A 16,119-nucleotide genomic window follows, 5' to 3' on the forward strand; every position below is an offset into this window, starting at 1 on the left:
CAGGCAATTGATTGATTAAACATTAATTAAAATGCGTGGCGCGAGCGAAAAATCCGACAGTAAACGGATGGCACAATCTGCTCTGTAACGGGTGCTTTTCTGCATCTCGGGTAAACAGCTGTTGCGACTCACGCGAGCAATAACGGCCGCGTCCGGTGTGTAGACACAGTGTTAAAGCTCATTCTGCCTATAACGCTACGTTACAACATCAAGCTATATTCCAATAATGTATATAATTATAACACTTTATATATAGGGCCATTTTGCATTAAGAGTAGCCTAGTTTCACGTTTAGTAGGTACATTTTGCTTACTACTTATTTTAAAATAGTATAAAAGTCTGTACATTATGTAAATAAAAAAAAATTCATTATGATATTATAAATTTTACTTTAGTAAAAATATCTGAGTCATTCCTCCACTTGTAGAGATTAGAGGAATTAAGACTAAAAATAGAAGATAATGTCAGTGACACTTTTGATATATTTATTGATACAAGTTGTTTTATATAACGTGACTAAATTAAAAGAAAAAGTCGTTAGTGAAGATTATGCAACAGTATTTAGAATATAATATAATATAACATGCAATGCAAACTAGTTTGGTTACAGCTCAAATGTATCATTCTCATTCTATCATTCCCCCTGCCTCCATTACATATCTTTGTCACACAAGTGTTTGATCACCACATTTGAGTGATCATTGCAAAACGTTTATATATTTATTCTGTTTAAATACTGTGTATTCTATATACAGTACCCATCAAAAGTTTGTACACACCAATAGGAAAGTGTGTCCAAACTTTTTACTGGTACTGTACTATAATACACATAAATAATATTGCTACTGTACACATAAATAATATCGGCCGATATATCGGTATCAGGCTTTTTTTATCGGTATCGGCCCCTAAAAATCCAAATCGGACGGGCTCATGTTAGGATCAATGTCAGCGCCATTGGGGGACACGCTGTCGTATAGAAGATTAGACAGTGGAACTAGTGGGATTAAATACCTTCAGGACTCAGATCAGGGGATTTGAAATGAGGAGCCCCACACACCCTTGCGCTGGGGGTCGAATCAGGAATCTTATGCACTGTCACGGTTAGCCTAAACAGAGCACTAAATGGCCCTTAAAGCTCATAATGAGCCTAAGCTTCCAATCTGCACTAGTGTTAGGAACGAAGAGGAAATGACTAAAGGGTGATAAGAAGATAAGATGTTCTTTGACCTCCTAGCTTTCTCATAAATACTAGAATAGTAGTTGTTTCAATCTCCTACCCTGATTGCTGAGAAAGTTGTAGTAACTTGTACATGTGTGGATATACAGTGCAGAGTTCATCCGAGCAAGGAAAGTAGGGCCCATCCATCCGTATCACTGATGTATGTACACTGTTAATGCTCTTTCAACCCTCTATAGGCACAGACCTCTCATTGTTTGCCAATAACCCTCACATCTGCGAACAACTTACTGTCTATGCCTGCCCTCGCTCTTCCAATCCCCTGTCTCTTTCACTCCTTTGCTTTCAATTTCCCCCTTACACGTGCTGCTTTCCAAATAAAGAACTTTCTTAACAGACCCCAAACAAATACTTGTGGTGATGTTCTGTCCTTTTTTATAATATGATGATCTCCAGAAGTACACAAGGTGAGAGAGTTGAGTCATTGATTAGGCTTGGACTACATCCTTGTGTCTCTCAGCTATGTATGTATGTATGTATGTATGTATGAAGTACCAGTTCTTTAGAACCAAGTCAATGCTATATTTAAAAAAAGTAATGATACCTATCTTCTACAGTATTAGTAGTCTATGGAAAGTCTTATGTAATTATAAGCTGGCTGGATGTTTTGATGTTGGTACGATTTTGTTTATTTTCTTGGAAGAAGTCTCAAGCTTACCAAGGCTGCATTTATTTGATCAAGAATACAGTAAAAAAAAAAACAGTAATATTGTGAAATATTATTGTAAAATAATTTATTAATTGTAATTTATTCATGTGAAGGGAAAGCTGCTATTACTTCAGACATCAATGTCACATGATCCTTCAGACATCATAGTATGCTAAAAGTATGTAATTGCCAGTATATTGAGATTATTCAGAATACTGAAGTTTTGGTCTGGCAACAATCCTGCTTGACAGCCCCATCAGTTCTGTGTGCTTGTCACACACAGAGCACCAAGCAGTTCTCTTACAAAGCTCAGATTGTGCTCATGCTTGGTGCTCTGTTTTTAGTCCGAGTCCAACAGCATTGTCATTATATACTGTGTCCACACTGCGAGTGAGAGTGATGCTACAAAACAAAAGCACTCCCATCATGATCAACGAATCAGTGTCCACTGCAGGTACCTGATGTCACACTTGCAATAATAGGAGTGATGTTTTATTAGCATCATGAGTCATGACTCATGCTCACTTGTAGATCGGGGGTGTAAATGATTTTTAAACTTGAAGATTCTAGAAGTTGTTGAATTGATTGAATCTCATCTGTCAGGGTGGGGATGGGCGATATACCGGTAGACACGATTAACCGGTAAAAATTTGTCAACCATTAGAGAGTTTGAACTCTAATGATTACACGCTCATGTGATGTTGCCGTGCTGCGCGGTCACGAAAACGTATAATTTGCATGCATTTTCAAGCATTGCTTTTTAAAAACGAGTGATTTTAAACCGTTGAAGCCCAAATAGCAGCGAAAGAGAACTCATTTCGCTATATACGTGCTGTCTGGGAGACGCTCGCACATGAAGCTGCTGCTCATAGAGCATGAGTATTGAACTGAATTCAGGGCTTGAGCGAATATACACACATACTCATATACATGGCAATATGCCCATCTTTAATTGCGATTATCCTCTTAAACAGTCTTAAGTGAATAAAAACAGTTGAGAAAGTGCATGTATATTAGATCAGTGCATTCGGTCTTTTAAAGTGATGGTACCCAATATACTTGCTGCTGTCTGTGTCATTAATGTTAATCAAACAACAAAATACTGATTAAAGTGATTTCAGGTATCACTGCATGCTTTCAAATCCAGTATCATTTTATTTCACCTTTCTGGACCACCGACCGTCCTAACACTAACCAGTCAGACTTCAGGTACCACCCAAAATGCAGCAACAACTAATTATATAATAAATAATAAATTACTCATATCGTGATACAAGATATTGGTCATATCGCCCACTCCTATATAAGGGGTTTGTATACATTTTCTCTCCATTGAAAGGATCCTGCGGTCCCCTCAGGCCTAGCCTTTGAAATTGCATTATCGGTATTAGGAGCAGATGATGTAGTGCTGAGCTTTATATGACTCCATCAGAGGTCAGATCTTTCTTCAGTTGCTTCGTGTCTGCCGCTTCTCAGAGCTGGGATTGATTAAAGCCCATTCTGGCATGTTTACAAGCACCCATCATTGGCTTATCCTGTCCTGAGGAGGTGACACCTTTCTAGTGTTTTCCTCACAGGTCAAGAGGAGCAGATACAGTTTACGTGTCAGGACATGTTCTGCCCACTTCAAGCTAACCACTCATGCTCAACCACTCTTTATCACATCGTTTTGCATGATTTTTTTTTCCTTTTCAAAACACTCCCCTATAGAGTGCCTCCCACATTTCCAATGGCCTTTTCTGCGGAAATATTTTTCCCATTCTTTTTTCCATAGGGATTTTTAAAAAGTCTTAATTTGTGAGTTATAAGCTATGAACCAAACCTGCCAGCTATGAGGTAAATAATCATTACAAACTTTGATTTGAAGCAAAAAAAGTATTTGAAAATCTGAAAAAAAGGTACAAGTGAGTAATAAAGACAAAGGGATCGCAATATAAACCAGAAATGACTAAAAAAACTTTGACTGGGTTTTTTATTAAATCTATAAATAAAACAGGAAAGGTGACGGGTACAATCTGTAAAATACACATAGACGTAAAACGCAAAAACTTAAATATCTTGGAAAAAGTAACAATGTTATGCTATTTTAAAGGCTCCTAATTTTGTTTTGGAGGTCTCCTACAACAGGTTAATATGCATCAAAGGTAAAAAAACTGTTTCATTTACTCATAATATACATTGTAGGGTTGGGCCGATGGACGATATCATCGTCCATCGTGATGGCTGACAGACCTCATGATGTTTAGCCGGCATCGCGATGCTACTTGGTGATTCAACACAGCCAAAATAGCCCTGTATGAAAGATGAAGCGCTTTTATTTATAAATATTAACAAACTTGCTTACCATGTCATCAACTATCTTCTATTCCGATTCTCAAATATGTGTAAGTGAGTTTGTTTTGTTGTTTAAAAAATCTTTTATAAATGATCTTGATCTGTAACGTGAGATATGGGCGCCGTCATGTTTGTTTGGCCCGCAGTTCAGAGATTCCTGTCTGTTGGATTTATTACAGCGCGTGAATTAATCAGTTTCTCCCGAAATACACGAAAGTGGCCGGTGAACTGGGAGAAAAATAGAGTTGACTTTATAGTTATTTACACTGTGTCTGATATGAATAAAAACCGTCGGCAAATATATTTGAATGGTTTGTTATTGCTGTTTCCATAGACACCATTGTGTATTTTACAAACTATAAATGTATTGTTTTGCTATAAATTATATCTATTTAAATGTCTGAAACCTAAAATAAACATTATGTGGTTAAAAACACTGAACAGTTGTGATATAGCCTATGACAAGCACTGAGCACGTCCGTCTTTGGCTCAGCGCCAGCCATAGCGCGAAAGCACAGTTTGAATCTGGCAGTTGTCACGTCACTGTACATTCGCTCCTTAGTGCTCAGCTGCTGCAGAGTTTGCCGAAATCAAAAGTGCTGATGAGATATAGAGGAAAATATCTAGTGGAAAATGAGAATGTTACTTATTTTTTAACTTTAGTTAGTGTGTAATGTTGCTGTTAGAGCGCAAAGTTACAACGCTCAAAGTTCAAAGCAAAGGGAGATATTTTCTTTGAAAGAAATTGCTTTTTAAGGACTACAACAAACGGTTGGTAGGGACTACACGACTTTCCTCCTGAGTTAGTGACATCACAAACCCTAAAATGTACATAAACCCCGCCCCCGGGAACGTGATTTATAGATTATCATGACATAATATGCTAAGCAATGACACATAAGCTGCATAAATTCATCAACTTACAATTCAGAAATGTTGTCTACATGTTGTCACTTCTTCTTGAGTCTCTCCATCTTTGTCTGACTCCGGTTTGAACATAAAAGGTTTTGACATTTTCAGGACACAAGCTATTGAATCTCCACCCTCTGTGCCGGGAGCAGCAGCTCATTTGGATTTAAAGGGACAGACACAAAAACAGTGCATTCTTGCTCACCCTCAAAAAGTGACAATTTTAACATGATATATAAAACTATCTGTGGGGTATTTTGAGCAAAAACTTCAGATACAGACTATGGGGACATCAGAGAGTTATTTTACATCTTATGAAAATGGCATTATACCACCCCTTTAACAAGTGAATGTCCATCAACAAACCGATGTGTATATTTCTAATTTATTGTGGTGCACATGAAGGAACTGTATCATCAACAGTGCATACGTGATACGTTAGCACAGCACTAACATGAACGAATGATTTAACATAAATGTTTGTAAAACAAATCATGCTCAATCCTTTATCTTTACTCAAAGTAATAAGATGGGCAGACAATCTGCATTAATAGACACAGTTTTAGGTAATGGTGGCCCACAGCTGCTTAGCAGAACTATTTCAGTAGGACCGTAATAATGTGAGTTAGCCGGAAACTTACACAATATAAATCTCAAAACTATGTATTTAGAACCCCCGGTAGAAAATATAAACATTAATAATGATTCATACTTACAGGTTGTGATTCTGGGGAGCAAACTGGTCCCAATAAACTGGGTACTGACCAGTCATTCAATAGCAAGTGTTTTGCGAATCCCGCGTTGAACTCCAAGATTTGAGAATCAGTCGTCTGTAAAATGACGTTTGAGGGCTGGTCAAGCTTGTCCATGGATGGACAACGTACAAAATAGGCGGGCATTATGCAGATGTATTTTCCAGTGACGTAGAAACGTCACATAGTGGGATTCAATTACAAGAGACTCGTATATGCGGTTCAGAGTCGATTCTTTCTTTTGGGAGACAATATTTATATTTTTTTTTTATCGTGCACTTTTGATTTACAACTTTGCAGAATGTTTGCATTCACAAACAGCTATATTACTATATTACACACTGCATAAAAGGAAATATAAAAACCATAATGGGGCACTTTAAATGTCATATCTGAATTCAGCACATCAAAATACATAATAAATCGCTTCATGGCAGTGGGTGGGCGCTATACATCTTGTGCGATGTAGTTTTTCACCAGAAATTCCACTGTTATTTAAAAAAAAAAAAATCTTTACATTTCTTTAAAGGTTTACAAGTTATTGTTCAAAATCAATTCCTCTATGGAGAAAATTAATGGGATTTTTACTTCCTTAACAACTGTTGCACTCTATATCTTGTTTGTCGTCTGTTTTTCCCAGCTATCTGTGCTCCATGTGTGGTGGCCCTGTTGTGTCTTGTAACCTTCCTCTCAAGGCCACCTGTTCCTTTAAGGCCACGGTTGCATTCCTCATTCCCCAGCACATGTGTGCCTGCTCTGTGCCGAATGCATCCCAGACAAAGAGGCCTGGCAGAAACACAAGCAGGGACGGGACGTCTGGAGATTATACTGTCATCTCTCTCGAGCTCTGCCTCTGAGGGTAAAGCCCTCCCTATCACATTGACCACACGGAGCAGTCAACACGACCTGACACGTTTGTGTGGGTTGTTAGGGACATGGATCGGTGACCCAGCTCTGCTCAAAAGACGCTTGTGTGATTAACTCTGACATGTGCATTGCTGTGGAATGACGGCAAGTCTGTTGAAAGCAGTTTTGATTTGGCAAGTAACGGGAAGCAGATGCTTGTGCTGAGGTCTGATTTGGGGTTCCTTCATTGTGAAAACATTTTCCATGTTTGTCATCTTTTTATGCCCACTTTCATTCTGCATTTCATCCGCTTTCATTTGTGTGTCATGTGAAGGAAACAACCTTAAAATTAGTTGTGGTGATCCTGCTCATACTTTGAGTTATGGGTAAAACATAAAAGGATAGTTAAATTCTGACATAGTTTACCCGTCTTTCCAAACCTGTATGAAAACGTAAGATATTTTGAAGAATGTTCCAGGTAAAAAAAAAAAAGATTCATTATAGCAGTCGGAGAAAGTTGTCCAATTTACTGTCACTCCCTCGACCGTTGTATTAGAAACACCATCACATCTAGTTTTTCAGCTATTTAATGCCAAGGTAATATAACAATGTATGGTGTTATAAATGTACACATTTGTTTAAAAGTTTGGAATCAGTAAGATATATGTTTTTAAAAAAAATTATACTTTTATTCAGCAAGGACAGCAAAGTGTCAGTAAAGACATTTGTAATGTTAAAAAAAATTTTTTTTAAATAAATGCTATTCTTTTGAACTTTCTATTTATCACAGAATCCTGAACCAGATCAGCATATTAGAATAATTTCTGAAGGATCATGTAACACTGAAGACTGGGGTAATGATGTTGGAATTTCAGCTTTGCCATCACTGGAATAAATTACATTTTAAAATTATTAAAATGGAAAATTATTATTTTAAATTGTAATGGCAATTTTACTGTTTTACATTGTTCAATTATTTGGGATCAAATAATTGCAGCCTTGGTGAACATAAGAGACTTCTTTCAAAAACATTAAAAAAAAAAAAAAAATACAGACCCCAAACCTTTGTCGTGTGTGTGGATTTACAATGTGTGCAGTTACCAAATCAGAGAGCCTTTCTCAGGGAATCAACAGTCACATATGATATGTTTTACATTATTTTGATTGCAGCCAAAAATGGTTGCAATTGCTATGATAGGTCAAGATTGCTTTCCAAAAATGCCATGAGAGCTGATAAATATGAACTCATCTTTCCACAGGCTTGACTATGGGCTGTGTCAAGAGTAAAGAGGACAAGGCTCCTACACAGAAGTACCGACCAGATCCCACCAATCCCACCCCTGGGTCTCACATGGGTCTCTACGGACCAGACCCCACCCAGATTGGCCAGTCACCTGCCCTGAAGGGCCCCACCAACAACTACAACAGCCGCACAACTGGGCTCACCCCATTCGGTGGCTCCTCCTCTGTCATCACACCCTTCGGTGGAGCCTCCTCTTCCTTCTCCACTGTTGCTGTGAGCAGCCCCTTCCCTGGTGCCGTCACAGGTGAGTGGATGAGCGATAAGAGCTCTACCTGAATCTCTGTGAAGTAGCTTTGTCTGAGGAAACAAGAATTCCTAAGAAACCATATCCGATGTCTGATACCAGGTCTGGCCTCGTGGATCACGGATTTTGACATTTCTTCATTCCAGGGGCCTCATTAATAAAACGAACAAACAATTGATTTGATTTGAAGGATTTTATCCTACATCAAAATAAGGAACAAATCGGGAATTTATTAGGCAGAAACTGACAGGAAATAGTCTTTGTGTATGCTAACTGAAGATCATTCGTACAATCTTTTTGGTGCTTCTATAGAAGTAATTCAGTTTATTTAACATTATGAAAATGTAAAGATAAATAGGCAATAATAGTCTGCATTAATATAATTGTCCACAAATGAGCAGCATTTGAACTGCTTTTAAATAATTACATCTTTGAAATTAATTAAAATATATATAATTGTTTATATAACCTGAATGAAAAACTATCTATTTCAATATTTGTATATCCCTCACAGACTCATTTTTATAAATTTTTCACATTAAATATGGCATCTATAGCACCATAGCTCATTCAAAAGCTCAGGGTCACCATGAGGATAAAGGTTGTGTTTGGTGTTTTGTTTGTGTATGTAAGCACTTTTATGAAATCAGAGTTCACAGAAGCCAGATGTTATGTTAATGAGACCTCTAAAACAATATAGCCAGTGTGTTTCATTAAATTAGAATTACAAACTGCATTTGTTGTAGGCAGGCCTAAATAAAAAGGAGAGGGGAACTAATGTGATTTATTCCTCTTTGTTCAGTGATCATTTCTTTGTTATGCTTAAGGCAGTGCCGTGAAGAGATCTCTTGATACCAAGTTTTGCTCTCCCTGACTCTAAGAGGCTGGGTATAAATGTGATAAGTGTCTACAGCAGAAAACTGAAAGAATTAGATCTTTGTGTGTCCTCTGTAAATGGCACAGTTTTTATTCAGTCGGGCTATAAATAGTGAAATTATCACATCATGTCTTGTCACAGGGAAAGTGCTGTTCACGGATCTGCTTTTACAGGCAGCATTTGATCTGATAGTCTTTGTTTAACTGCTAAATCCAGTGTGCTCTGATGGAAATCGTCTCCGGGGAAAATCTGGAGAGTTTTTAAGATCTTGTCAGAGTCAGTGGGCGGGCAGAAGACAGTGTACCCAGCTCACAAAGCTGTATTATTTCTGGCATCTTTTGAACTGTTCACATATTGCTGTTATAATCTAGGGGAGTCAGGTGTCAATACTAAAATAAATGCAACCAGTCTTTCTACAGTACCTGTGGTACCAAGTATTCTGTCCTGAGTGCCTCAAACCTTGCAGTCAACCAGGTTAACCAGCATGTGGATGTTCTGTACTTGGTTAAGATGCCTGTCCTGCAGTATATTAATATAAACTTAAAATTTGTATAAATATCTGATCTTTTCATTAGTCTTTACTGTTTACATCCAACCAAATTTTTTTTATTTAAACATTTTATTATAAATCTCTATTCTTATCTAGTATATTGCTATTAATCAACAAGATTGACAAAATAAATGAAAAAGTGCTTGTTCTGATTATTTCTTTGTTGTTTAGCCCATTACTGGCTGTTTACTCCAATAATTACTTGGGGGGGAAAAAATGTTTGCTTACCTGAGAAATACTTGAAGTGTACATGTTGAGCTGAAAAAAAAATACGTATATACATACATATATGCATACGTAAATCAGTATAATGAGTCAAAGTGGGCGGAATGCTAGATCTAACAAGCCAAAACTGCTGTAAAAAAAAAGTTTTTACCCTTCCTGTCAAATATTGAAAATATCAATAACAAATTTAACTTGTCAGTGCTGGCAAAATACTATGGTATAAGGTGAATAATCCACAGCTTTACAATTACAATGCACATTTTTTTTGTATTAATAATGTTGACAGCATTATTATATATATTTTATGTATATTGTACATGTATTATTTATATTTTATATTACACTGTTTAAGTAAATAACATTAACATTTATATATTATATCTGCAATTACAGTACACATTGTTATTATTATTATCATTATTATTATTACTGCAATTTTGCTTTTTTTGACAACCCTAATTACTCCTCATCGACACTTTGTCTGTAGGTTCAAACCTGATCCAATTTAATAGCCAAACAGAACAATCGACAGCACCCATGCACACGTCAAACCCGTTAGACTTCTTGACTTGGCAGGTCTGTGTGTGTCTGTGTGTGCGTGTGGCATAGCGGATATAATCAGCTGGTCAGCCCCCTGTTCTTCTTAATGGATAATCTGTTCTCGGGGGCCTGTTTAGGTTTAATCCAACCCATTCCTTTCGTCCTCCCTCACACTTAAAACCATCTCAGCTCTGCTGTCTTTCTTTGCATCCCAACTAGGCCATCCATAAACCATGCTTGTGAAACTCCCATTGTTTATGTAGCCAAGATAAAGAGCGAGCCGGCTAATGATAACTGTCTGTAGAGATGACCAAGCCTGGAACAAAAATCAATGAACACCTAATTTATAATGTGTCTATAAATGCGTAACTAAACTCTATTATGTGACTGAAATAGCATCTGATGATGTTATTTCAAATGTAAAAAATTAAGTTACTTGGCAGCTAACTAGCCATTAGTGTACTATTATTGGATTGTTTGAGCCTGTGATTTGCATCTTTAAAACCTTTAAACATTCAACCTACATTGATTTTTCTTGCAGGTGGCGTAACATTCTTTGTGGCCTTATATGATTATGAAGCCAGGACATCAGATGACCTCTCCTTCAAGAAAGGCGATAGATTTCAGATCATCAACAACACGTGAGTTCCTTTCCTCTGCTCATACGCTCACGTCCACTCTGGTGTGACATGCCTTGAGCATGTCGTGCTGCAGTAAAGATGAAGTAAATAAATAAGTGTGTCTGTGTATAGATATATGTAGATGTATGCGTAGTGCATACATAATGCATACCAACTAGGGTTGCAAAGGGGCAGAACATTTCCTGAGGAAGTTAAGCTGGGTAATTTTGGAAATATTCCAAGTTGGAAACTTAACGGGAATTATTTGGAATTTTGGGGTAATTTATACAAACTGGGTTATATACAAACATATATGTAAACATGTTGTTTGGTCATAAGCAGACCTGCATGCAATCTAATACAAATTTAAAAAATGACATTTATTGATTTATGATTTATTTGTGAGTTGAGCTTTCATCCATTATTTCATTGAACAACAAAAACGCATGGATGTTGAATACAATAAACATATTCCCCATGACACCCCCCACCAAAAAGTGTATAATGAATGCCGATTCAGGGGTGTGGCCTCAATAACCCTGCAGTAAGTAGTTTGCTGTGTGCATGTGATTTAACCAAGATTATGCTGCAAGATGCTTTTTTAACACTACATTTAATATCCCTGTTGTAGGCTAACCTGCAATTTTCCAAATTTCCAGTTTATTCCCATTAATTCCCATGGAAAGTTTCCAACTTTGAAAATTCCCAGAAATTTGCAACCACCAAATTAATTTTGTTTGTATACTTATATAGTTATCTTTGTGACCAGTTTGAGTTTTAGCCCATTGGAGTGAGGGCAAAATTAGTAAAGTGAGGACCTTTTGGCAGGTCCTCACTTCTGACACCCCTTTAAAGGGCTGTTTAAGGGTTAACATTTGGTTTTAGGGTTAAAGTTAGGGTTAGCCATTTAGTTGTGATGGTAAAGGTAAGGGGCTTCGGATTGCATTGTATCAATGAATGTCAAAGATAGTCATACAAACATGGATGTGTGTCTGTGTGAATTTATTTATTTATTTTCTTTTTTAATCCAGCGTTGTATTCCAAGTTCGTCGCGGGCGAAATCTGTCTGGGTTAATGTATTTCCATAATGGGCCATCTGTTCAACCACTAGCCAGGTTTAGCGTTCAATAAATGCTCACTGCTAATTTTTTTCCTTCTGTAACGACCCTGACATTTTTAATAATATGCTTCAAATTCCTTCAATTCCCTGCATTTTTACTGTTGGTACTGTTCTGTTTGTGGTGAAGGACATGAGCATGATAACTCGGTTGTGTCTTTTGCTTTGGCCCATAGAGAGGGAGACTGGTGGGAGGCTCGCTCCATCAACACGGGGCAGAAGGGCTACATTCCCAGTAATTACGTGGCCCCTGCAGACTCCATCCAGGCGGAAGAGTAAGTAACTCCTCTCCTCCTGTGCTTATCCAATCATCTCATCCCTTCATGCGGTAATTAAGAGAGCGTGATGGCCGGTCACACGTACGCCCAGAGCCCTGGTGCTGACAAACACACCAACAAACACATGACTGCAAGACAAAAGACTCTCTTTTTGAGTTCCAAACTTTACGTCTGTCTCTCTTTCAGTGTTACTCACTTCTTCCCCCATATTATTTCACAGGGGGGGTGGGTTCTGTTGTACTTCTCTGTACAAGCTTTGCTTTCATTCTTTGCTATTTTTCACTTTGCAAATGTTTTAACGTATTAACGTAATGTTTAACTCTGATTTATGTTCATTTCTGAAAATTGGTTCAAACCATCTATTTCAGTGAATCAATTGTCATTCAGTGATTTGTTTGTAAAAATCTTCAGTGATTTGTTTGTAAAAATCTTCACAGACATCTTTCTGGCTTTATTGTATATTATAATAAGTTTTTTTTGGTGCATATAAATTCAAATCAGTGAACATGATTAAATAGCATTCTGCATTGGTCACTTAAAAAAGTAGTGTTGAATTATGCCTTGATGGGTTTTTTTTACTGCTTTATAACAAATCATCAAGATATAGATTATAGATCAACAGTTAGCAAGATGACTACTTTGAACTGCTTTCAATTTTGGGGTCAGTAATATCTATACATTTTTTCGAAATAAATTTTTATTCATCGAGGATGCATTAAATTGACCAAAAGTGACAGTAATGACTTTTATAATGACACAAAAGATTTCTATTTCGAATAAATGCTATTCTTTTGACGTTAATGTTCGTCAAAAAATCCTAAAAAATCATCGTGGTTTCCACCTAAATATTAAGCAGAAATATTTTCAAACATTTAGTTTTGCCTTCACAAGAATAAATTACATTTTGAAATGTATTAAAATAGAAAACTGTTATTTTAAACTGTAAAAATATTTCATAATATAATTTGTTTATGTATTTTTGCATTCAAATGAATGCAGTCTTGGTGAACATAAAATACTTCTTTCAAAAACATTAAAACTTCTTACTGGCCCCAATTTTTGGAAAAGTTGTGAAGTTTTTTTTTGTTTGTCGTTTTTGTCTTATTTTCCCAGTTACCTGGACACTGACAAATTTATTCAGGACAGATTCAGACCAATTTAATTTCTTTTCAGAGAAAAGCACATTCTTCATCAGACTTTTTTTTATATACTAGTTTAGTTTTCATCAGACTGCCTTTTATATGTTCCAGAGCATTCCAAACTCTACATTAACATGGCTGGGCAAGTGATTTATTTTCATTTATTTCCATCTCACAGATGGTACTTTGGAAAAATGGGTCGTAAAGATGCTGAGCGACTGCTACTGGTTCCTGGAAACCAGCGGGGCACATTTTTGGTCAGAGAAAGTGAGACCACTAAAGGTAAGTGAATTGCTATCTATCTTAAGACATGTACATCACTGGTACTCAAAACCAAACCAAACCAAATCAGAAATATTTTAATCTATTTCATCCTCTCATCGTGGCAGGTGCTTACTCTCTCTCAATACGGGACTGGGATGAGATGAAGGGAGACAACGTGAAACACTACAAAATCCGAAAGCTTGACAGTGGAGGCTATTACATCACCACAAGAGCTCAGTTTGACACTCTACAGAAACTGGTGAAGCATTACACAGGTTAGCACATTCACTTGGGTCAAGTTTTGAGTCCTACTGAAGTTAAATGATGTATACACTACCATTCAAAAGTTTAAGTTGGTAATATTTTTTTATGTTTTTGAAAGAAGCCTCTTATGCTCACCAAGGCTTCAATTATTTGTAAATGCAGCCATTTAAAATGTAAAAATAACTAATTTATAATTTAATATATTTTAAAATGTAATGTATTGCTATATTTCATCATTATTACTCCTGTCTTCAGTGTCACATGATCCTTCAGAAATCATTCTAATATGCTGATTTTATGCTCAAGAATAATTTAGTATTATTATTATTATCAATGGTGTAAGTTGTGCTGCTTAATATTTTTGTGGAAAGCATGATACATTGGGGGGGGGGGGATTCTTTGATTACTAGAAAGTTCAAAAGAACAGTATTTATTTGAAATATATACTTAGACTTTTTTTATTGTTTATTGTATCTCTTCCGATACAAATGGACCTTTAGGGTTTTGAGAAAAACTTGACATGACCAGAAGCTTTGTGTGGAGTACAGAAGCCCAGAATACCAGGCATGTGGAGATGGCAGGGTGTTGGTTTGAAGCTGACTAGCGCTAACAGGTGCCTGACGTCTGCTGTGAGAAACGTGTCCCCGTTCACCCAGACTGTCAGTTAATCTTGGCTTAGTTTTCACAGGAGAGCCTCTGAGAGGGCTTTTGACATCGACACTTCTTTGATCTTCTGAGACGTTACGCGAGTATCCTGCCACAGCTCTGTTGTGGTAGCTGACGTCAGTCCCCACAAAGCAAAACCATCAGATTCTCCTAATTGTGGTTTTGTCAAGCCATCAAACCATCGTTATGTTTACCTCAGCGGTTAAGCTCTCAAAGCAGGATTACTTGATATAAACTACATAACAAAAAGTATGTGGTGACTCTTCTAATCTAAGGGTTTGGCTTTTCAGCTACACTCATTGCTAGCAGGTCCATAAAATCAATCATACAGCCATACAATCTCCTTAAACAAACATTTACAGTAGAGCACAGTGTACCTTTTCTGTTCCAGCCTAACAATGCCCCATGTAAAAAGAAGGGGTCCATTTAGATATGGTCTACTGTGTTTGGTCTGGAACAAGCCTCCACAAGCCCAGCACTGTTTTTGTTATTTTAAAGATATACTTTTGATTGAACACATTTTGTTCTGTCTATCTTAAATTCTTATTGCTTAATATTTCTGTGGAAACTGAGATACATTTTCAGGATTCTTTGATTGATAGAATGTTCAAAAGAACAGCATTTATTTGATATAAAAAGTATTTTGTGACACATGTCTTTACTGTCACTTTTGATCAATGTAATGCATCCTTGCTGAATAAAAGTGTACAGTTCTTTAGGAATAATCTTACTGCCCCCAAACTTTTGAACAGTAGTGTAAATCCTAACTCTAAATAAAAGTAAGTCCCCATAGTAAAGTTCCAAAATGTAGTAGAAAATCTTGCCAGAAGAGGGGATGCTGTTAGAAAGGACCAACTCGCCATTAATGTCTATTTTTAATGTTTAAAATCCCACTTGAGTAGTGGATTTAATTGTATTCTGTCAGGCGTTTCATACAACCTGTCACAGACCTGAGGACCTGTGAAAGAAACAAATTTGCTGTTCAGATTCATCTTTTCTGAAGAATGTCAAGGCTTAATGAAAGGCCATCAGTCCTTGTCTGGCTCTCTCTGTGAGACTCGCTTTGTAAAGATTTTAATCATTTTGTTGAAAGACAGTGATTAATTGGCTTTATGGCTGGATAAATGATGAATGTCTTTTGCCCTCACCTAGGTTATTTTTTTAGTCGTATTTTTAATGGTCCCCTATTGTTTGAAATTTGAAAAATATCACACACCTTGTTTAATTCAGAACGGCATCGATTCATTTTGCTCAGCACTTCTCTCACTCACCATGTTATTTGTTTTTAACTGATGTTTGAGT

The 16,119-nt window shown here is 36.8% G+C and overlaps 1 protein-coding gene across 1 annotated transcript in view; it reads left to right on the forward strand.

Annotated features, from left to right (window-relative positions):
• yes1 (YES proto-oncogene 1, Src family tyrosine kinase) overlaps positions 1 to 16,119 on the forward strand; it is a 37,223-nt gene that overhangs the window by 6,479 nt on the left and 14,625 nt on the right. Inside the window, exons 2-6 of the mRNA XM_077230101.1 lie at positions 7,990 to 8,277; positions 11,011 to 11,110; positions 12,383 to 12,481; positions 13,802 to 13,905; positions 14,013 to 14,162. Coding sequence (XP_077086216.1) covers positions 7,998 to 8,277; positions 11,011 to 11,110; positions 12,383 to 12,481; positions 13,802 to 13,905; positions 14,013 to 14,162 — 733 coding nt within the window. The 5' untranslated portion in view covers positions 7,990 to 7,997. The remainder of the gene's footprint in view (positions 1 to 7,989; positions 8,278 to 11,010; positions 11,111 to 12,382; positions 12,482 to 13,801; positions 13,906 to 14,012; positions 14,163 to 16,119) is intronic.

The sequence above is a fragment of the Siphateles boraxobius genome, unplaced genomic scaffold, assembly GCF_051911475.1.
Source record: "Siphateles boraxobius isolate OS27281-9 unplaced genomic scaffold, OSU_SipBor_1 1, whole genome shotgun sequence".
In the NCBI taxonomy this organism is placed as follows: domain Eukaryota; kingdom Metazoa; phylum Chordata; class Actinopteri; order Cypriniformes; family Leuciscidae; genus Siphateles; species Siphateles boraxobius.